The sequence below is a fragment of the Balaenoptera borealis genome (assembly GCF_965194805.1).
Source record: "Balaenoptera borealis genome assembly, chromosome: 7".
NCBI classification, from domain to species: Eukaryota; Metazoa; Chordata; class Mammalia; order Artiodactyla; family Balaenopteridae; genus Balaenoptera; species Balaenoptera borealis.
Genome location: NC_138864.1, coordinates 118164831 through 118187780, shown reverse-complemented (window position 1 = coordinate 118187780; position 22950 = coordinate 118164831). Strand labels below are relative to the sequence as shown.

Below are 22950 nucleotides of genomic sequence, written 5' to 3'. Positions count from 1 at the left end.
GCAAGTAAGAAGCAGCAGACAGCCAGGTCAAGGGACAGTGTTAATTCGGTGCAGTTTTTTGCAGGAAGGGCATGCAGAATGGAAGGTGGGCTGGGACTCACGTGGTAGCATGACGATGGGTGCAGAGGGAAGAAAAGGGAGAACATGACCTTGGAGTTGAGCTTCAAGGAATGAGCTCGAGTTTACAAACCAGATTATTAACGTGTGGCATTTTCCTGAACTGGGGCAAGATTGACATGGTTACAGAGCTGGCGTCAGGGAAACGCCATAGACCCTAATTTCTCCCTACTTAGTTCATCAGGGAACAAGGGAGTTTGATTTAAACAGTTTCTTTTCTCTCTTTGTTTTTAGTATTTTAATTTATTTATTTATTTGGCCACACCACGTGGCATGTGGGATCTTAGTTCCCCGACCAATGCCCATGCCCCCTGTGGTGGAAGTGTGGAGTCTTAACCACTGGACCACCAGGGAAGTCCCAATTTAAACAGTCTCTTGGGAGGGAGAGGGGGTGAGGTCCATGGGATGAATGATACAGAAACCCCCCTGTGTGGGGTAACAGGACCAGCCAGAGTTTGGCTGGGCTCTGGGATTTGGCCACAGGAGGGTAAGCTGGTCACCTAAAGGGCTCCAAGGGACAAAAACAGCAGCAGAAGAGAAGAATGAGGGAATAGGAACAAAGGCTATTACTGTGCATTTGCCACGGGCCAGGCACCTGCCACACCTGCCTCGTCTGAGTCCCGTAATAGGCCTGCACGTTAGCTGGTGTTATTCTTTTACAGACAGTTACTAAAGCCCAGAGAGGGTGAGTTCCTTGCCAAAGGTCAAGTGTGTATGACTGCTCATTTCGTAGATGGGAAACTGAGGCTCAGAGGGGGGGGACCTTAACTGTACAAGATCACTCAACTAGTAATTAGCAGAGTTTGAACCCAGAGGTATCCGGCTCCAAGGCCTGTGCTCCTTCCACCACGAGATTCAGGGCCCAGAGACAAGACAGCTCTGACATCTGGAAGTTATTTCCTGGATGTGTTCGATTTCAAACACTCCCGCCCAAGCAAAGGCGATAAAGCAAATGACTCTCAGTCATTCATACGACACTGTTCGGTATATAGAATTTTTAATGTTCATTATCTTCTTTAATCCTAATGACAACCCTACAGAAGAAATCCTGCAGCAGGATTGTTATCTGCATTTTACAGGCAAGCAGGCTGATTCTCAGAGAGATTCTGTGAGTGAGGTCACAGAGCTCACCAGGGCAGAGCAGGACAACAAGCCATGGCTTCTGGGCTCCTGGAGAGACCTAGCCCCACGATGGTTCCCTTGCCCATCTGTATGGACAGATGGACAAATCTAGACCCAGTGGGTAGAGGGCTACCCTCTGCACCAAGTCTGCAGCAAGAAGAACTGCAGGGACATCTTAGCTTGATATTACAGGCACTCATGTACCTCTGACAGTAAACATTTTAGTACATCCATCTGCCACCTTCGATGGTGGGCACAACCTTGGCCGCAGAATCACACACTGGCACCTCCAGCGTACACTCCAGTGGACAGCCCAGGGTTCGGAGGTTTCCGGCACTCTGGCCCGTGCACAAAGATTTTAGGCCTAGCCCCAACTGCATACCGGTTTCTGGACTTCTCTGTAGCTTGGGGACACGTCAAAGTCAGCTCTTGGAGTTGGGAGTCAGCATGTCCTGGAGAAGGGGGAGGGGTCAGGGAGGGGAGCCAGTGGCCTGAGAACTGCCCCTAGGGCAGAGCCTGTGGATGCTGGACTGACCCCTCCTGGCCTGTGAGCCGATCTTATCAGGAGCTCACTGTATACCCCGCCAGGGCCCCCCAACAGGTCCCAGCGCACCTGTGCTGAAGCAGAGCCCGCGGCCACACCCCACGTGCACGGGGGTCTTACACCCGAGAGGGCACCGGGTCCCGGAAGCCTAGGCAGTGGGGCAGGGGAGTGAGGGAAGGTGCAGAAGGGCTAAGGTCGCTTTCTCTATTTCCTTGTGCTTGTCATTGCCGTGGCTGACCAGGGACCTGCCTACGTAGGGCCAGAATTGCTCAGGAGCCATCTATCTGGAGAACGTAGCGTTTGGCTTCTGTCCCTCGGTTGTTCCCAGCCGGGACGCCACCTCCTGGCCCCCTGGTCTGGCCTCTCCCCCCTCCTCTCAGCCTCCCACCGACCCCGCCCCCCTCAGGTATCTGCCTGGCCCCTCGAGCCCCAGCCTGGTGCTGCCCCACAGTCCAAGGGGAGACCCACCCCCTCTGCCGGCCGCCTCTCCATCGAGGGGGGCGAAGAGGAGGCAAAGAGCCCCCCTCAGGTCGGGTCTGCCTCTTGGGTGGGGTCTTTAGGCAGCGGCCCCCAGCGCGCTCCCTCCACCCCTGTGCTGCTCTGACCCTGCCCCTTCACCCCTGCGCTGCTCTGACCCTGCCCCTTCACCCCTGCGCTGCTGTGACCCTGCCCCTTCACCCCTGCGCTGCCCTGACCCTGCTCCTTCACCCCTGCGCTGCTCTGACCCTGCTCCTTCACCCCTGCTCCCCGACCCTCAGACCCAGCGTGCCTGCCTGCTCCCACCGTTCCTCCCCGACCTGCAGCTACTGTCGCTGCTTGTATAACAGGCCTGGCATTTTCGCTTGGTTTTTATGACAGAGGTGGTGGAGTGTTCGGGTGAGTGCTTGGGCTAAATAAGTAGAATCTGAGCATTCTTATCATTACCCCGTTTGCTGTTTCACTGAGGTTGTTTGCGGGGGGAGAGAAAGAGACTAAAAAGTGCAGGTGGGGACAAGCCGGGGGGGAGATTGCCAATAAAATGCTGCCACTGCAGGGCTGCTGGAAAGGCCACGGTTTGCACACCTGCTTTTGGAAAAGGGTTTTGCTTTGGGCTTGGGGTTTTTTTTGTTGTTGTTGTTTTGTCTTGGTTTTGAATTTTTGTTGGGAGTAGAGCTGATTTACACTGTTGTGTTAGTTTCTGCTGAACAGCAAAGTGAATCAGTTATATATATATACATATATCCACTCTTGTTTAGATTCTTTTCCCATATAGGTCATTACAGAGTATTGAGTGGAGTTCCCTGTGCTGTACAGTGGGTTCTTATTAGTTATCTGTTTCATGTATAGTACTGTGTATACGTCAATGCCAATCTCCCACGGGCTCGGAGTTTTAATAGCAATGATCCGATTCGAGATAATGGCTAGATCCTGTCTCTTGAACACGAAACCATTGCTGTTTCCCTGAGGCTTAGTGGCCTCAAGACTCCCTTCCCACACGCCCCGAGCCCAGTGTCCAGGGACACTGCCCAGAGCGGAGTGGAGTTGAGGGGAGAGCCAGCCACACTTGCCTGGTCAGAAGGACCGCACACCTGGTCCCCAGCCCCAGCTCTGGCTGGCTGTCCGGAGCCCTAGGAATCCCCATGGTGGGGGAGCTTCGCCCTCTCCCCACTCAGGACCACAGGATCCTGAAACGTATAAGGCTAGAGGATGATCAGAGGCCATGTGTCCCCGTGTTCTCCCTCCCTTCCCTCTCTCCTCTCTGCTCGGTGGAGCATCTGCCCCTGTGATTCAGAGTCAGACAGATCTCACCTGAGAGATAAGAGCCCTTTCTGATAAAGGGTCCCTTTGGACCTCCATCCTCTCTGCGTGTGGAAGCTGAGGGGGGCCGCCTGGGGGAGCAGAGAGTGTTGAAAGGAACAGGAAATCTTAAGAACTTAAGAGTCCTTATTTTTGCAGATCAGGACACTAAAAGGTGATGGGGCCGAGGTCCCACCGTGATTTCTGGCGAAAATGGAGCTGGAACGCAGCTGTTCTGATTACCTATCAGTTGCTCCCTCTGTGCCTCTTCCAGAAACCAGGCTCCCTTGGGCATATTTGGAAAGTCCTTTGGGAGCTGTGCACGCTTCAGCAGCTGCATTCCTGGTTGACTTCTGGGTCTGCAAGCAGAGTGCCTCTGATCAGGTAAGGTGGGTAAAAGCAGATGGAGGGAGACGGCAGAGCAGAGGGGTCTGGCTGTGGAAGGGAGAGGGCTTGGGGTCTGAGCAGGAAGAGAGGGAGGAAAAAGGAGGCTCTAGGAAGCCTGGCCGGCAGGACCAGAGGCTCTGCCCTGGGAAGGCTCTGGACACCCTTCTGCACCCTGCCGTGTCTGCAGAGGGGCTACACTGGGACTACGAGTCCTGACCCCAGCCTGCAGAGACCTCGAGAGAGAGTTAGGGTCGGGTCAGAGCTCCGCGGGGCTCCCTCTAACGCGTCAAGCCTCTCACAAACCAGGAGAGCCAGTACCTGCTTCTCCCCAAACCAGCACCCACCCCCTTCCCTGTCACCTCCTGGATGGGTGATTTAGGAAACAAGATGTTCAGAATCATTGAGCGGTGGGAGGAGGTTGGAAACCAAGTGAGAGCTCTCAAGGCTGATCAATCTTCCTGCAGAGGTGGGATGGGAGGGGGAGAACTGACCGGCGGTGGAGAGAAATAGACAGGGGGAGAGGAGGGTGCTCACATCCATACGGCCATCTGTGCCCTTCTGGCACCTTGTGCAACAGAGTAAGGGTCTAGGAGGGCCAATGCCTAGGAACTTTAAAATTTACAGACAATTATGAGAATGCTAGGAAACAGACACATATGCAAACACAAACGACCCTTCTAAAACATTGCTAAGACATACTGATTCAGTTGACATAAAACATGCCCCACGGAAACATGTGTCAAATAATGTGCACGTACATATCTGGGGAGGCAGGACTAGCTGCAAGGCCTTCCCCAGGTCTCTCCAAGGAAGCAGATAGTCAACAGCTCCTACACAACGTCCCCCATGGTGTGAGTGGCTCAAGGATGAGGATGGAGAGGTTGTAAGAAAGGGGGGCAAAGGGATGGAGCTACAATTAGCAATTGGAATGAAAAGAGGGGATCAGGGACTAAGGTCACGTAGCAGGGAAAAGTGCACGAGGCCTCTGCCACAATTCAGACCTCCGGACCTGTGCAGGCCGAGGTGACCGTGTGTACACGTGGAACCCCACGTGACTCATGTTTCTTCAGAATCACAGGATGTTTGAGTTGAAAAGGACCTTGGAGGGTTTTTAGCACAAACTACCATCCAGGCGGCCAGAAATCCAGCTCTAGAGCCCGGCTTACCTGGCTCCCGGGAATTTAGACACCGAAGCAGAACACCATCCTGGCTGAGCCCCTGGGCGGAGCTTGTGACGTGTGTGTGTGTGTGTGTGTGTGTGTGTGTGTGTGTGTGTGTGTGTGTGTGTGTGTGTGTGTGTGTGTGTGTGTGTGTGTGTGCACCCGCTGACCTATCATCTGTTGCCGTGCAGGCTTTATGAGCTGGCACACAAGGGCTTGCGAACCCAGTGACTGGAACAAACTCCAAGCTGAGTGAGAGGCGGCTTTGACCTCATTGCCCCGGCCTGGCTCCGTCCTTGCAGCCTCTTGGCCTGCCCAGCCAGCCCTGCACTTGACAGCCCAGCTAAGGAGAGACCCCGCAAGAGGACGCAGGGAGCAGGGATGGGGTGACACAGTAAGCCGGACAGGGAAGCAAACACAGGGGCGGAGGGCAAGAGAAAGAAACCCAGGGTTCCACAGAGAGACCACTCAGAGTCATGGCCACAGACACACACACACCCCAGAGCATACACCACATGCACACACACGCACACACACCCCACACTCTCCATCACAGAGACCAAGGGAACAGATACAATTGCAGAGAGACAGAAGCAGTGAGAGAGGAAAACCACCAGAGGGAAACACAGAAAGACGTGGAGCAAACACAGAGGGACAAAACCAGAAAAAAATTATATGCAAACACTTTTGGGCCCTAAATCAGTTGTTCTCAAGGGAGAGTACTTTGCTCCCTGGGGGACCTCAGGCAATGCCTAAAGCCACTTTTGATGGTCACAGCTGAGCAGTGGGGCAGGGGTGCTGCTGTCACCCGTGAGTGGCGGCTAAACATCCTCCAAATGTGCAGGACCGCCCCCTGCTACAGAATTACTTGTTCCAAAATATCAGTCTGGGGACTTCCCTGGCGGTCCAGTGGGTAAGACTCCGCGTTCCCAATGCAGGGGGCCCGGGTTCGATCCCTGGTCGGGGAACTAGATCCCGCGTGCCGCGACAAAGATCCCATGTGCCACAAGTGAGACCTGGCACAGCCAGATAAACAAACGAACAAATGAATAGATATTAAAAACAAACAAGCAATATCAGCTGTGCCAGGTGGAGGAACCATGCCCCCAAGAGAGAACTCAGCCTCCGGCAGCTCCGGGGCTCCCAGTCGGGGCTGGGCCGCAGCCCTCCACACCTATTTTGAGTCTGTTTTCGATTTCCCATCTGCCCTGGTGACCCTGCAAAGGTAGCACCAGGTGGAGAGAGGTGAGGAAGGAAGGAAAGTTGGCAGTGGCGGCCGGGTCCTCCTGGAGGTCCCCTCCCCGCCATGACTAATACCTCAGCGCCTTATCCTGAATGGGGGTCTTTGCCTGGAGCCCAGCAGGACAGAGAAGGTGGGTGGGTCGGCAGGCAGACACACGCTGGCTTAATGGGCACAAAGGTCCTGGGTTCAAGGTTTGGGTTCCAGCGTCTTCCTCCCACCCAGCCCGAACCCACTGACCCCTGGGTGGGTGGGGAAAGCAGCTAATCGTCGGCACTGTTTGCTCAGGCTCTGTGGCCTGGGCTTGGGCCCAACAGCAGGAACAGAAAAGTGCTGCTGTCTCTTTAGATTTGAGGGTGGCCCTCCTCCGCCCGCCCACAGAGACACCCCACCCCTGCACCTAAGCTTCCCTTCCCCCCTCCACACAATGCAGGGGTGCACACACAGGCACAGACCACACAGACACACACACACACACACACACAGACACACACAGACACACACACACACACACAGACACACACACAGACACACACACACACACAGACACACACACACACACAGACACAGACACACACACACACAGACACACACACACACAGACACACACACAGACACACACACATACAGACACACACAGACACACACACACACAGACACACACACAGACACACACAGACACACAGACACACACACACACAGACACACAGACACACACACACACAGACACAGACACACACAGACACAGACACACACACAGACACACACACACACACAGACACAGACACACACACACACAGACACACACACACACAGACACACACACAGACACAGACACACACACACACACAGACAGACACACACACACACAGACACACACAGACACACACACACACACACAGACACAGACACACACACACACACACAGACACACAGACACACACACAGACACACACACACACAGACACAGACACACACAGACACACACACACACACAGACAGACACAGACACACACAGACACAGACACACACACAGACACAGACACACACACACACACACAGACAGACACAGACACACACAGACACAGACACACACACAGACACAGACACACACACACACACACACACACACACACACACCCCTTGCTGTACCCTCCAGCTCTCTGAATCAGAGACGGGTAGGAAAAAACAGGCTCTGAAGCCTGCGAGTGACCCACACATACCTGTCACCCTGCAGGCCCAGGCCATCGGGTTCCTGGCTCGCACGTGGGCTGGGCAGAAGCCAGGGCCTCCGTTCCTTTCCAGGGGGAAGGGGGATCTTCTTAGGGCTCCCAGCTTGCTCTCATCAGAGTCCTGTGCTGTGGGACCGGGATGGGCCGTGCTTCCTGTCATCACTCTTCAGTGTGACTGTGCAGGTCCCTTCTTTCTGGAACGCTCTTTGCCAGTTGCAATGAGGGAATGTGTTAGGGCAGAAAGACGGGGGTTTGGGCATCAGGGGAGTGGGTTGAATCTGGCCTTTGCTACAATGGGCTCTATGACCTTGGGTGATTTCCTTTACCACTTTGAGCTTCATTTTTTTTCTTCCATTGGTAAAACGCTGATAATAATACCTGCCTCACAGGTTCGATGTGAGTTGACATGCGAAGACTTAGTTAAGGGTCCGGCAGGCAGTAGTGGGCGAATAAATGCTGTCTCCACTGGAGGTTGCCAGAGAAAACATTTGCAGTATTTGGGGCATATTTATACTAAAAAGTTCTTTGTTGTTTATCTGAAATTCAAGTTGAACTGATTGTCCTGTACGTTACTTGGCAGCCCACCCCTGATGTGTCGTGTTGGGGACCGTGTCTAGAATTCCGGACTAGCGGTCCGCGAACTCTGTCCAGGAGGCCACACCCTGCCCACAGCGTCATTTTTTGCCCTAGTTCGTGAGCTCAGAATGGATTTTACGTCTTTTAAGGGCTATACAAACAAAGAGGAATGTGTGTCAGATTCCGTATGCCTGTATGCAGCTTGCAAGGCCTAGAATATTTACTGTCTGGCCCTTTACAGGACAAGTTGGTGAGGGGAGTGAGAGTTTTCAGTATTTATGTCCCTATTCTGGGCCAGGCGAGAGATTAAGCAAAGCTACGTCTCCAGGACGGGAGGCCCAAGAGACCCTGTGGGGAAGGTGTGTTCACTGGGGACCACGGGCCCCTCAAACCCACTGCCCTGCCTGATTCCTCCCTTTCCTCCCTCACTGACTCGAGTCTCTCAGGCTAGACTGACCTGTCCAGGCCTATCTGTAAAAGGTCACTGGGTGTCCCAAAGTCCAAGGAGGCCTCTCCATTCTCTCAGAAGGCCTCCGCTCCCTGCACTGGCTGGGGGCAGGGGGAGTGACCCAGGTGGAGAGGGAGTTTACCCAGGTCCCTGACAGCAGGCAGACCTGCTGGCCTGTCTCTTTAAATCTCAGGTAATTTGGGAGGAGTGAGGGAGTGTCTGCTACTCCCAGGAGGAGCTCCTGCCGGAGAAGCCCCAGTGGCGGGAGTCCCAGCTCTGCCAAGTGTAACAAACTCGGAGGCCTCTGTGTCCCGCTGGTGCACCTGGGAGGCCCTAGACGGGACCTCTAGGGGAGAGGGCGGGCCGGCCCTAGGGGCTGCTGATGTGGCCCCAGGGCTGAGTCCAGGCGGGGTCTGGCCTTGGCCCCAGGCCCCCCAAGAAGCCGGCCCTACACTCCATGGGGTTGCCGCTGCCCAGGGAGAAGGGGCACATTCTCTGCCTGTGGAGAAAGTTCCGTAGGTGGTTCCAGAGACAGGAGTCATGGGCTCGGAGGCGAGATGATGAGTACCTGCTGCAGCAGAAGAGGTAAGCCTCAAGCTGCTCCCCCTGCACCCCAGGCTTGCCCCCCACCCCCTCCCCCTCCTCCCTCTGCTCCCCTCCCCCCCCGCCCCGCCCCGGCCCCAAGCCTTTTTTGGCACCTCTGTCTGGGCAGACTTCCTCCAGGCCTGACTCCTTGGGAGCATTTTGTCTCAGGGGTCTTGGCCTGTGGGGCTAGCTCCCCAGGACGCCAGGTGGAAGGGGAGGGGGCTGGCATGGGTGACACAGGTGTTTGCTATCTTGGAGATCCAATCAATGAGGGAAGCCTCTTGTGAGTACTTCCCCGAAGGCCAGGCACCTTGCTGGGCCTGGGAAGGCTTATGGCATCATAGACCTGCAGCCTGGAGGTGCTTTATATCTCTACCCCCTGGCCCTAGAACAGTCTCTTGGACAGAAACACATAGCACATATATGTACACATGTGGGAATGAATGAGTGAACGAATGGAGCAGAGAGGGAACTGCAGGCACTAGTAACCACAAAAGAAGACAGAATTTGCTCATCATCATTCCTGTGCATTTATTGCATCAGCCATTGACCCAGGCCCTTCTCTGGGTCAGACTCTTGAGGCAGGTAGAGGGGGGTTGGTATGGAGACAACAAAGCTGGGACCCAGCCCTAAAATTTATTACCCTCTGCTGGAGGGAGAGGGGCATGGCTAACGGGCCCAAATTCCAGATGTGCTTAGAACTCACTGTCAAATGCAGGTTGAGGAATTTGAGAGGCTCTAGAGTTTGAGCCCGAAGTCAATCTCACTTGTTGCTTCCAGCCCCTGGAAACTGCCTTAAACTCGTCTGATACTCCTCCCACCTCCATGGCAGCTTAGAGTTGGGAACCGGAGAGGAGGGGCAGGGAGAAAGCTTGAGGCCATGCCAGCGTGTGGTTTCTTCTGCAGAGTCTCTGTGATCTCCCCACCCAGGGGCTGGCAGGCTAGAAGGAAGTCCTCCTCTTGGGACTTTCCTGGGTCCCTAAGAAGGCAGATATTATGTCTATTCAAAGGGGAAGGTCCAAAGTGTTTGTGTCTGAGGGTCCTTCTCCATCTCCAAGCGCAGGGGTCTGCCTGAGCTGACGGGGAGGCTGGGGGCTGTCTGGAGGCCCTGCGGTTTTCCTTCTTTTGCTCAAGGATTCAGCGCTGGAGATGTGCTCCTTTTTTGAGTTTTGGCTTCCCAGCTCTCACACCAGCTGCCCACCTCTCTCCCCCCAGGCCTGGGAGAGTGGGGGCTGAGCACATGTTTGGCCGATGACATCTTGAGGCAACAGTATGGTATTGTTGTCGGAGACCGGGCCATCACTGGTTCCATTCATCCCTTTCCCACTCTCGGGACCCCGGGGCCTGGGGGAGCCAGGCGGGAGCCCAGAAAGGCCTGGGGGCTTGGAAGTGGTGGCAGAGGCTCCCTGTGTGCCTATGTGTGGCAAAGACAGAGTGAAGGACCCGGGCTGGAGCCCGCGGCTGCTTTCCCTTGTCTTTTCTGCCCCTGTTCCTTAGGAACTTCTGGTGGGCTTTCCTCTGGCAGGCCTGGGCTAGGAAGGCCTGATGTCACCACTTGGAGGGATTCTCCCCCCTTCCTGATCTCCCCTGTCTGATTCCACAGTTTTTTGACCCCCCTCTTCCCGGACACCAGGATCCTGGGATATTGATTCCCCTCTGGGTGGATACTCCCCAGAAGGACCTGAAAGTGCCGGGAAGGGGAGTGTCCAAGGCTGTGCCATCACCCAGCTTAAGGAAAGATTTGTGGGCAGCTAGACACACATGAGCTGACCATGTGAGTGAGGAGAGCATGGCCAGGTGAGAAGGGCCTGTTACCATCCCCCCACCCCCTGGGAATGAGGCAGACCCAGAGTGAGCAGAGGGGGGCCCTGGGTGGGGTTGGGGGTGGAGCACGGTCCAGCGAGAAGGGAGCCATTCAGGTCTCTCCAGGAATACGGGGAACCCAGCATTCCTCTTCATCTGGTAGACTCTTCTTGGGTCTTTGTCGCCGCTCCCTCTGCTTAAATGGATATTGTTGGGATCCAAGTTGAACCGTCACTTTCTCTCATTTCCTCTGCATCATCTCTCTCAGCTTTGCATCGTCTTATTCCCTGAGACGCAATGTACTAGACATGGAGTGTAAAACTCTCAGCTAGGTTTGCAGAAATGAGCATGACACATTCTCTGCCCTCAAGAAGCTCACGTTCTCACGGGCAAAACGCACCAGTAGGTATCGACTTGGGTTAAAAGTGAGCTTAGCGAGTGTTCTAAGAAGGCTGTGAACGAGCATCATGGGGCCCTTGAGGAGGGCAGTGCAGGCTCTGATTTTGGTTGGTGTGGGGTGTGCCGAGCAGCTTGCAGGGTCTGTCTGCCTAACCTGAGCCTCCCCCGACCCCCTCGCTGGCATGGTCGCCCTCCCACTAGTTGGCAAAAGGCAGGGAACACTGGGGGTTCTTTTCTGTTTAGATAGATCCCTGTATTAATATCTGTGAACTGGCGTGTCTGTCAAGAGTAAGTGCTGGGACCCTGCAGCACATTAGGACTCTCTGCCTCAGCAATGCTCCCTGCAGGAGCGTGCATCTACCACGTGCAGGATGCGGTTTTGGCAACTAGAGAGGCGGCCGAATCTGGAATTAGCCACTTTTCGGAGCTTTGGCTTCTTCATCCCATTGCCCAGAGCCTGAGCTGGAGGGAGGTCGCCCCAAGTGGCCAGGGCACGCCTCCTCCCCACTCAGGGCTGCTCCTGGCGTCACCTGTGGTCACTGCACCAGCTGCTCTCCCCAACCTCCCCCCCACCGCCAGAAAAATTGGGAAGAGCCATAAAACTAGAAGAACCACATAATTGAGCGGAGCGAGCCTGAGGCTAGGTTCTTGGCCAAGCATTCTGCCTTCAACTCTGTCTGATCTTCTGGCAAGGCTTTGGCTTGGCTGCCTCGGTTTCCTTTGCGGAAAAATGAGAGAATGATTCAGCCTGTGTCACGGGGCTGTAAAGGGCAAACGTGGTAATACGTGAGATGCTGCTTTGGAAGCTAAAAAGCACGTTTAACCCATGGGACTGTTGTGATTAAAAAGGACGTAAGGAAAGTCAAAAGGCAAGTCCCAGTGACAAGGGGCTGTGAGCTTCCTCCTATCAGAGCTGGATCCACCCAGGGAACCAGACTCAGGGCTTCTAGATGGTGTGGCCCTCCCCTGCCCAGTTGGCACACTCCTCCGGGAGGGGCTCCTGGAGAAACCAGTGGGACCCACACATGTGGATCCAGTCCCCTGTACCTCCTCTGACCCCTCTTCAGATCCTGATTAACACAGAGAATAGGGACAGAGAAATGGCCATTGGGAGTCCCAGCGCTGCCTCTGACTTGTTTGGACAAATCACCTCGGGACTTCAGGCTTCTTTCTCCATCTATTACATGAACAGAGTAGACTAGGTTTCTAGGGACTTTCTAGCTCTAAAATTCAGATTTGAATTCTTCTCTAGACACTCTTGATCCTGCCTTGTTTCCCAGCAACCAAATATAAAACTTCATTCGTGCATACGGCACCCACATGTGCAGGTCCACACGTGAGTGCACACACAGACGTGTACATATCCACAAGAATGGAGGCAGAGAGGACGGGCTGAGGGGACAGGGAGAGAAGGCGAGTGACAGATCCTTGGGGCCCAGAGGGAGCCCTGAGGGAAGATCAATGATTTATTTACGCTATAGAAAGTGTGCTATAGTAGCATTTCTACCAGTCCATTATTGAACCATACCGTTCAATTTTATAATTGTCAAGCAAAATAAGACATTCTAAATTCCAGAAACACCTTTCATATCGTTATAATTTCAGATCTGGTCTCTAATTTCTTTTATTAAGTCTTTTATTAAATACTTAATCAGTGGGTGCTTGAAAGGCGTCACCTTTTTTTTCTTAGTTGAGTATTTAATGATTTGTAAGAAAACACACAGAGGGAATTTCTTACTCTATTTAATGTGAAAAATAACTTTCCTAAAAAGATTATGAATAATTATACCTCAAGGTCAGGGTTTCTCTACCTTGGCACTTTTGACATGTTGGGCAGACAATTCTCTGCTACGGGAGGCTGCCTTGTGTAAGAAGCTTAGCACCATCCCTGCCCTCTGCCCGCTAGATGCCAGTAGCACCCCTTCCTGCAGTCATGACAACCAAAACTGTCTCCAGACCTTGCCAAATTCCTTGGGAGGCGGCAGGGGATCACCGCTGGTTAAGGACCACTGCTCTAAATCACTGTTTGTAAGTAAGAGATTCTGGTAGTAATGTTAAGTATTCTACTAAATAAAGTGAAACTCTCCCCTGGGAGGGAGTGAGTATAATTTAACCATTAAAATCAGAAGACATTTTGGCAATATCGTCTCTTCTTCCTGCCGTAGGGAGGTGTCTGGTGAAGATGTGTAGATTTTGCTGCAGATCTAAACGTCTGTGCTGGGTTGCTTTGGAAGAAACTAATTTCCCAGGCACAAGAATCTTTGGATGGGTCTGATCTTGTGCCTTTTTTATAGGGCACAAGGGTAGGCAGGTGGTTGGAGGGGGGCGGGATCTGCCTTATTGCCAAGAATGCGAGCAAGGGCTTTCTCGGCTGCCCCCTTGTGGCCCTGTGATGCTATTGCAAATCATGCCTCTGCCTGCTTCGCTGGGAACCATTCAGACACTGCCCTCCGTTTTTGCTGGATTCTGGAGTCTGCCACCCAAAGAAGGCCAGGTCTCCATAAACCTGATTGGGGCTTCCAGATAAAATACAAGACAGAGTTGAATTTGAATTTCAGATAACAAATAAGTTGTTAGTATAAGTGTGTCCCACATATTGCATGAGACATACTTATATTAAAAACTTATTTTCTGTGTATCTAAAATTCACCTCTAACTGAGCATCCTCATGTTTTTATTTGGTAAATCTGGCAAGCCCCATTCAAACAGTAGCTCCCTGCCCTTCCCAGGCCAGAAGGGCAGTCATCAGAGGCCAGAAACAGAACACATATGAACTGGAGGTTTGTGAGAGACATTAATGGGCATCAGAGATGTGTCAGAACCAAGAGGGACATCTTTGGGGCTGCCACTGACTAGCCTCCCCCCTCATGTCTTAGGAAGCAGGGAGGAGACTCTGCACTTGGGTCAGAAGCCCCCTTGGACTTATTTCTAGCTTTGCCATTAAACTTTAGTCAAAATGGGGCACAAAACTAGAAGCTGATTGGAGGGGGGCAGAGAAAGTTTACAAAGATGAGAAAGTGGCTGATCTCTGACCTCAAGGGTCCCTAGTGTAGAGGAAGAGACAGATGCTAATCACAGAACACAGTGAAAATGCTAAAATGAAAGTAAGGCCAGAGGAGAGGGTGGAAAACTTCCTGCTCTGTGTGTGTGTGTGTGTGTGTGTGTGTGTGTGTGTTGGGGAATACTGCTTGCTTTACAACATCTATAAAGGGGGGCTTTGGATAAATTGTTGGGAAAGGTAGTGGTGATGGTGGAGGGGGTGGGGGGTGGTGGAAGGTGTAACAAACTTGTTTTGCAGCTGTGTGCGCATACCAAGCATACTATTTTTTACTTAGATTATACGTTTGCCTAAGATTGGCTTAGGGGGTGGCCTGATGGAGATAATAAGGAAGGGCAGTAAAGCCAAACCACCTTCTGGCATTGCTACAATTCACTCCTTCTACAGATGGTGGCAGTGAGTGTCTGCCATACGCTGGGCATATTCCCAGGCCTCGCGAGCACAGAATAGAGAGCGAATAGGGCGGGGTGGGGGAATAGAGTCCAGGTGGAAGGAGAGTTGAGTTATAGCCCAGGAATGGGGAGGATGGTGTGCCCTGGGGTGGTGAGGCTGAAATGCTGGGTGTAGGGCCAACGAGAGGAAGAGAGCATGGAAAAGGAGTTGCACAAAGGCTGTAGAGGATTTTTGAGTTTCTTCTCCTGGGTGTTTAAGGACCCATCAGACTTTTGTGAACTGTGGTTGCATTTGCCGTTTAGAGAGAGTATCTTGGCAGCCTCCAGAAGAATGGATTGGGGTAAACAGGGTGTAGGGAAAGAGAATATTTTGCTAATCCTGGCCTAGAGAATGAGGACGTGGATTAATGAACATAAGCAGGAATGAGGGGGCAGGGGCTGAACGGAGAGAGATGTTGAACTGACAGGTGGCCGCCTCCGTGGCCTGATGCGGGGAGCTGGGGCCAGCATTCAGGGAGATGCACGTGTCGTGCTCTTTCCTCCTGTCCTGAGCACCCACTCACCCCCAGCTCCTGGAGTCGATTTCCTGCTACTATGGGTTCTTCGGTGTATGAGCTCCTGTTCACATAACTGGCCATCTATGGATAAATAGTGTTATTTCATTCACTCCCATAGAAAGACCAAGTGGTTCTGGGCCAGGAGAGAAAATTAAATAAAAGGGACCCCATGTATCTTAGTTGGGGTAAGTTTTGCTATTACAAAAGGTTTTTTAGTTCATTGTAGGTGTAAAACTGGAAAGCCAAAGAAGATGATTCTTTGCCTAAAACAAGTGAGAAGCAGATAGGAAGTAGGGAGAGACTGTAATCTGATGTAGGGGCCAGAAGGAAAAAAAGGACCCACGGTTGCTTTTTGATTGACCCCCAAATATGCTGTTGTAGGAAGGAAAGTGGCAGAATGAAAGGGCTTTGCTGAGGTCTAAAAAGGGGAGCGTGACACAACAGGAGGAAAAGCTGCCAGCCTCCACATGTCGGCCTCCTCCACAAATATGAGGAAGGAATTCTTGTACCCTTAGCCCGTGAAAACAAAGCTTATCTTGGAGAGTAATCTCAAGACTTTGAGTGAAGCTAAAACAGGGTTCCTCCAGAGGTCAGTAGGTCAGGAGGTGAATGAGCATTTTAACTGAAACTCCTCCCTCTATACCCCAGGTGCACAGATCACACACACACACACCCTGGTCACAGCACCCAGGGGAAAGGAAAGCAGTTCCTGACATTCTCCCACACAAGCTAACAGGGGAAAAAGTTGCTTTGGGTTAACTAAGGGGTCAGGGAAAGAGAGATCAGGCAGCGCTTTCCCCCCCACAACGGCCCCACCTCTCTGGATGAAGACCCTTGGAATTCGTTGCCACTGAGGGGTATGATAGACCTTGCTCCACAAGCGGACGTGCTCCCCTCCCTTGTAGGATCTGGGAGTCTCCTCTCCTCACAGCTGCCAAAGAGAACGATGTCCAGGCTCTCAGCAAGCTGCTCAAGTATGAAGCCTGCGATGTCCACCAGAAAGGTAAGGAGCATCTGCTCCCGGGTCAGCCCTGTGCACACGGCTCCCCCTCCCCCAGCCTCCTGCCAGTATAGCCCCAGGACCTTCTGCTGTGGGCCCCCAAACCTCTCCGGTCCCAATTCCCCTGCTCCAGCAAAGCCACGTGACTCTTTCTGTCGATGTCAGGAGCCCTGGGGGAGACGGCACTGCACGTGGCGGCCCTCTATGACAACCTGGAGGCTGCCATCGCACTGATGGAGGCTGTCCCGGAGCTGGTCAACGAGCCCATTACCTCTGAGCTGTATGAAGGTGAGAGGCCAAGGGGCTCGGGATGGAGGGAGGAGCGACCAGCTCAATGTTTCAGGTCAGTCTTGGTGGCGGATAATTTGGGGAAACCAAGAGGGAATGCGAGCCCCCCTCCCCTTTATCCCCCTCTTCATGTCCCTTCTTCCTCAGCCTCCTCAGTGCAGCTCATTCGAGCACCAACCCCTGAGATGGAAAGGCCTAGAGTGGGAAGAGGCAGGCAGCAGCTGGATCCCCTGGGAACCCTGCCAGGCCCAGCAAACCCCCGCCCCATCCTCCCCGCGAAAGGCTGCCCTGGTGAAGAGGACCCTGTGGAGATATGGGAGGGACCCCCTGCAGGATCCTGGTGACAGACCCCATGACAAGAGCTCTCTTGTCCAGGTCAGACGGCACTGCACATGGCCGTCATGAACCAGAACGTGAACTTGGTGAAAGCCCTGCTCGCCCATGGGGCCAACGTGTCTGCAAGAGTTACAGGCTCCAATTTCTGCCCCGGTCCTCACAATCTCATCTCCTTTGGTGAGAGCCAGGGCCAGGGCTGGGAGGACGCGGAGGGGCCAAGAGCAGAGGGAGGGCAGCCTGACGAGGCTCCATGCCTGGGGAAGCTGGGGGGGGGGGGGGTCCGCCCTCTGCACCGTCCCGCCTCTGACAAGTGTCCCCAGGCCCAGAGCTGAGAGGTGGGGAGGGAGAGGCAGTCCCCTGGAGAGACTGCCCATCCCAGCCTGCACTCTCAAGCCGCGGGGCCCTCTGCATCCCCAGGGGAGCACCCTTTGTCCTTTGCGGCGTGCGTGGGCAGCGAGGAGATCGTGAGGCTGCTCATTGAGCACGGTGCTGACATCCGGGCCCAGGACTCCCTGGGTGAGAGCCGGGCTGGAAGGGGAGCTGGGTTGCTCAGGAGGGGCCAGGACAGCCCTCAGGTCCACCCGGGGTGGGGGGGTGGGGGTCATGAGGAGCATCAGGGACTCGTCCCCGTGGCCGCGTGACAGCCCGCGTCCTCCCCCAGGAAACACCGTGCTGCACATCCTCGTCCTGCAGCCCAACAAAACCTTTGCCTGCCAGATGTACAACCTGCTGCTGTCCTACGACGGGCGTGGGGACCACCTGCAGTCCCTGGACCTCGTGCCCAATCACCAGGGCCTCACCCCCTTCAAGCTGGCTGGAGTGGAGGGCAACACCACGGTGAGGGACCCTCCCCCAATCCCACCGTGTCCTTCTCCTGACCTTCATCTTACGTTTCTGGCCCTTTGAGGAAATAGATGTCACCAGCTATCCCCGATGCTGAGGCCCGTTTTCAGCTTCAATTGGAATTTCTCTTGCAGTCCCTGTCTCTCTTTCTTGCCCACTTTCTCTCCCTTGAGTTGTTGGGGACTTACAGGGTCTAGATCCCACCCTGGAGTGGTTTGAAATGCCCACGTCCTCCTGTCCTTTCAGCCCACAAGCAGCAGCCCTGCATCCTCTCACCTCCCGTTTCCAAGCTCTAGAGGGAGTTACGGGGGAAGAGGATGGCATGAAGATGGGTTCTTTTGCTTGCAAGGCTGTGGTCCCTGAGTGAACAGCGAGCACCCTTTCGGGGGTGCTGTGCTCTGGGCAAGCTTCCCAGCCACACCCTGTAACAGTCCCCTCTGCTTGCTCCGCCTCACTCACCTGCCCTCCGCCCCCAACCTTAGATGTTCCAAAACCTGATGCAAAAACGGAAGCACATCCAGTGGATATACGGGCCGCTGACCTCCACTCTGTACGACCTCACGGAGATCGACGACTCAGGGGAGCAGCAATCCCTGCTGGAGCTTATCGTCACCTCCAAGAAGCGGGAGGTACGCGGTACGGGGAGGGGGCAGGAGGGGGTGTGGTCTTCAGGGGAGGGAGCAACGGGGGAGGGGAGTCGGGGTCTCTGAGCTGCTTGCTCTCTTCTTGTTCTGCTGCAGGCTCGCCAGATCCTGGACCAGACGCCAGTGAAGGAGCTGGTGAACCTCAAGTGGAAGAGATATGGGTGGCCATACTTCTGTATGCTGGCTGCCATATACCTGCTGTACATGGTCTGCTTTACCACGTGCTGTGTCTACCGCCCCCTCAATCCCAGGACCGACAACCAAACTGGCCCCCGGGACAACACCCTCCTACAGCAGAAGCTACTTCAGGTGACACCCTAGGAGCAGCAGAGCTTCAGGCGGGATCCAGCTCCCTGCCCTTTCTTAGACGTGTGTCACGTTCCCGTCTTACCACCCACATTTCTCCCTCACTTAAGTCTCAAATACATAGGCACAAATTCAAAATACATGCACACAGAAACACACCTATGCTCTAAGAGCAGAGTTTGAGAGCGCCAAACAGGTTAAAAAGAATCTGACTGGTTTTTGACCCTAGACAAGAGACGCTGACTTGTACCCAGGGGCAGGCAGGGAAGCCCCGAGTCCTCTGACCATGTCTCTCCCCTCAGGAGGCCTATGTGACCCCCGAGGATCACCTCCGACTGGTGGGGGAGCTGGTGTCCGTCTTTGGAGCTGTGATCATTCTGCTCATAGAGGTGTGGTGTGGTCGGGATCCGGAGATGAGGCTGTCTGCCGCGGGGATCCAGCCCGAGCCTCAGTCTACAGGGCCTTTGTGTCTTCCTGGCCTCTCTCCAGATTCCAGACATCTTCCGCGTGGGGGTCACTCGCTTCTTTGGACAGACCATCCTTGGAGGACCGTTCCACGTCCTCTTGTAAGCCTCCTTCCTCTCACCCCCGTCCCTTTCCTCACCAAGGCTCCAGTTTTACTCCCCGGATCCCTGACCTGTGGAGAACCCCAGTTCCAGAGGCCCCTCTCTGATGTGTGTGTGACCCTGTGTGTCGAGCTTACGGAGGTTGAACCTGAGTGTGTGGGCACCATTGCCATCACCCCCTTGCTCTTGGATCCCCAGGATCATCCCAGTCTCCCTCTCATCACCCCCTCCCTGCTCTCCCACCAGCATCACCTATGCCTGCATGGTGCTGGTGACCATGGTGATGAGGCTCACCAACACCAACGGGGAGGTGGTGCCCATGTCCTTCGCCCTGGTGCTGGGCTGGTGCAACGTCATGTACTTTGCGCGAGGATTCCAGATGCTGGGCCCCTTCACCGTCATGATCCAGAAGGTCCGTGCCGCCTCCCAAGCTTTCTAGAGAAAGGTCCTAGAGCAGGGGCTGCATATTTCTGTAAAGGGCCAGGTAACAGAGGTCTCAGGCTTGGAGAGCCACATATAGTCTGTTTGATTTTCTTCTCCTTTTTTTCTCTTCCTCCTTTTAAATTTTTTTCAATCCTTTAAACATATAAAATTCTTGTTCAAGGGCCAACCGAAACTGACCAAGTAGATTTGGCCAGCAGGCCAGTTTGCCAACCCTATGCGAGAGGGGTGGAGCTGTTAAGACTTCTCAGGGTTAGACCTCTTATTAGAGGCTGGAAGGGGCATTTGCTCAAGGGATTGATGTGGAGCTGTCCTCCCTTCCCTCCCCTCCGTCTAGATGATTTTTGGCGATCTGATGAGATTCTGCTGGCTGATGGCTGTGGTCATCCTGGGCTTTGCCTCAGGTACATCATCTGAGATGGGGGCCCTGGGCTGGAGGCAACTAGACAGACAGCACAGAATACCTCTGGATAAACTTGGCGGGGGTGGGGGTGGGGAAGGTGGGAAGGTAGGCAGAGGTAAGAGGAGGCCGTAGGATCTAAGGACGGGCTGTCCCTCAGGAGTGTTAGGGGGCGGTGGCTCTTGGGATCAGGAGGGTGAGCCATATGGAAACTTAGGGAATGAAAGAACCCAAAGTGCAGAGTGAGACAGGGCTGGGCTGGTGACATTGGAGAGGAAGGAAAACAGCACTGAAATGGGCAGCAAAGAGCTGGCTATGGTTTATTCACATGTAACTAACTCTCACCCCCTGGGGCGGAGCAGCCTTCTTTATCATCTTCCAGACAGAGGACCCTAACGAGCTGGGCCATTTCTACAATTACCCCATGGCGCTGTTCAGCACCTTCGAGCTGTTCCTCACCATCATCGATGGCCCTGCCAACTACAGCGTGGACCTGCCCTTCATGTACAGCGTCACCTATGCTGCCTTCGCCGTCATCGCCGCTCTGCTCATGCTCAACCTCCTCATCGCTATGATGGGTGACACGCACTGGCGCGTAGCCCACGAGCGGGATGAGATCTGGAGGGCCCAGGTGAGCCCCCTGGTGGCGGGGAGCGTTCGTGCAAGTCATTCCCTTCCTGCCAAGGGCGGGGCCAAACTCAGAGGCCGGATATTTTTGTCCCTACCATAGGTTTGGACGGTTAGCGCACAGTACAAAAGGTTATGCAAAGTGTACAGAACTGGATTAGCAATACAACTGAGCAGTACTGGAATAGCTGGAAAGAATTCCTCACAGTTTTCTCAAAAAGTCAAATCTGTCTTTTCTAGAATAATCAACAAGAAATGACGCTTAGTAGTGGCTACCACAGCATTCAGTAAATTTTGTTACTGAATAAAAAAGCTGGAGTATCACATCTTTCTGGCAATATTTAAGTCTTCAAAATTTGACCCAGAAAAATTGGACCTGTTAAAAATAATGCCACACAAACTCCCTATACAGCAGAAACTATCTTCAGTCAGATAATTGTGATGGGGACAAAAGAACAAATTGGATCAAATCATCATTTAAAAATACAAAATAATTTATCTCAACAAAAATAATTTCAGCAAAATAAATGGAAATCCCTCAAATTGGATGGCATCTAACTGTGTTGTGTAGAAAATGGAGTTAAAAAAAAACCCTAATCTGGCTAAACAGGGTTTGCTGATGAAAATATTTTCTTCCCTGCGAATGTATTGATATGAGATTTCTCTGCAGGACGTCTGTGTTTCTAAGTGGCCTTTACATCTATAGGGTCAAAATATTCTGTAGCCCTGCGGACCCTTTCTCTTTGCTCCGCCCTCCTTCCTGTCTCCTTGGGGCAAGGTCTCCCCACCTGCTGCAGGACCAGCCTGGCCTGGATGTCAGGTCACGGGTGAAGTGCTGTAAGGCTCAAGGCCCATCCACTGTGTCCCGCAGAAGAGGGCTGACAAAGCTGACGCTGCCCTCCCCAGCCCAGGGGTGTTGTCACCTCTGGGAAACCATGAGTTTCCCAGATGTTGCTCAACTGTTGTCCCTCTGCCTGGCGTCCTCTCCTCTCCTGGTCCGCACCCAGCCTCTGATTTCATCCTCTTCTGTCCCCACACGCAGGTCGTGGCCACCACAGTGATGCTGGAAAAGAAGCTGCCTCGCTGCCTGTGGCCTCGCTCCGGGATCTGCGGGCGCAAGTTCGGGCTGGGGGACCGTTGGTTCCTGCGGTGAGTGACAGCGGGGGCTGGTGCCCCTCTGCTCAACCTCCTGCCCCCAGGGGCCCTGTGCAGGCCTGTGTGCTCCCTGGGCTTCAGGCCTCGCTGGGAGAAGGGGGCCTGCTAGGTTCCTGGGCCCTGAAAGCATCCCCAGAGCTGCTGGACTCGGCTCTGTGCTGCTTCCCGAGGCCTGCCAGCCCCTGTGCCCACTCGGGCTGCGGACAAGGGAAAAGGGCACCAACAGTAGGGTTGGGCGGGGCCAGGAGACAAGGGCTGGTCCAGGGTCAGCCTTTCCATCAACTCCTCCTTCCCCCCAGGGTGGAAGACAGACGGGATCTCAACCGGCAGCGCGTCCGGCGCTACGCGCAGGCCTTCTGCAACCCAGGCTCCGAAGATGACATGGAAGGACGGTGGCTGGGCGGCCCCTTCGGCCTCCACCTGTCCCTTCCTGCCCCCTCGGTGTCTCGAAGTACTTCCCGCGGCAGCGTGAATTGGGGGAGGCTGCGGGAAGCGACCCGGAGGAGAGAGCGGAGGGGGACGGTGAACAGGGCTCTGGAGGACGGGGAGGGTTGGGAGTACCAGATCTGAGTGCCTCCGCCCACCTTGGTGCCCGGCAGCATCAAGAAACAAAGCCTAGACCTCTCATCAGCCAGGTCCAGAGGGTAGAACACAATAAAGGGAAACCAAGGAGCAGGCCCACGCCTCACGGTAAGCACAGGGCCCAGCGCGAAGAAGGACCCAGCTTCACCCACCCTGGCGGCTGCAGTGTCTGAGCAAAGCACTTTAAGAAAGGCTTGCTGCCTCGGGCACCGGTCTCCACCCCGGTGTCACAGCTGCAGACGGCGGAGGAGGCTGGGGAAAGGTGTAATGAGGGGATGGGTACCGCCTCGGGGGGAAGACACCTCCTACCTTCCAATAAAGTCCTTCTGCTCTCCTTGCGCATCCTTCTCTGCAGTGTGGTCTTCC

At 54.1% G+C, this 22950-nt stretch overlaps 2 protein-coding genes across 5 annotated transcripts; one reads left to right on the top strand and one right to left on the bottom strand.

Annotated features, from left to right (window-relative positions):
* On the bottom strand, positions 1-8873 carry LOC309632686 (uncharacterized protein). Its single transcript, XM_082400449.1, has 2 exons — positions 5113-8873; positions 1-3918 (listed from the first exon to the last, which is right to left on the bottom strand). Exon 1 carries the CDS (start codon positions 7736-7738, stop codon positions 6536-6538), a length of 1203 nt encoding a protein of 400 aa, XP_082256575.1. The 5' UTR covers positions 7739-8873; the 3' UTR covers positions 1-3918; positions 5113-6535.
* LOC309632683 (transient receptor potential cation channel subfamily V member 6-like) lies at positions 8846-22887 on the top strand. 4 transcript variants are annotated; one of them, XM_082400443.1, is made up of 15 exons: positions 8846-9187; positions 16302-16399; positions 16562-16684; positions 17060-17197; positions 17438-17536; positions 17682-17857; positions 18346-18492; positions 18604-18816; positions 19116-19202; positions 19303-19379; positions 19626-19791; positions 20158-20224; positions 20583-20851; positions 21890-21996; positions 22302-22887. In XM_082400443.1, the coding sequence occupies exons 1-15, from the start codon at positions 9060-9062 to the stop codon at positions 22570-22572; spliced, it is 2166 nt and encodes a 721-aa protein (XP_082256569.1). In that variant the 5' UTR covers positions 8846-9059; the 3' UTR covers positions 22573-22887. The 4 variants fall into 4 exon arrangements, with proteins under 4 accessions (XP_082256569.1, XP_082256567.1, XP_082256570.1 ...); XM_082400441.1 differs by lacking the exon at positions 19626-19791 and having other exon boundaries at positions 8928-9187; positions 19116-19379; XM_082400444.1 differs by lacking the exons at positions 8846-9187; positions 16302-16399 and having other exon boundaries at positions 16568-16684; positions 17065-17197.
* Positions 22888-22950: the final 63 nt, after the last annotated feature.

What these genes read in the sequence shown, in the direction of transcription:
- LOC309632686 (XM_082400449.1), bottom strand. Translation starts at nt 7,738, where the DNA reads ATGACAGGAAGCACGGCCCATCCCGGTCCCACAGCACAGGACTCTGAT.
- LOC309632683 (XM_082400443.1), top strand. Translation starts at nt 9,060, where the DNA reads ATGGGGTTGCCGCTGCCCAGGGAGAAGGGGCACATTCTCTGCCTGTGG. An exon ending in TCACAATCTCATCTCCTTTG is followed by an intron (nt 17,198 to 17,437) that starts GTGAGAGCCAGG and finishes CTGCATCCCCAG; the next exon opens with GGGAGCACCCTTTGTCCTTT. An exon ending in CATCCTGGGCTTTGCCTCAG is followed by an intron (nt 20,225 to 20,582) that starts GTACATCATCTG and finishes GGGGCGGAGCAG; the next exon opens with CCTTCTTTATCATCTTCCAG.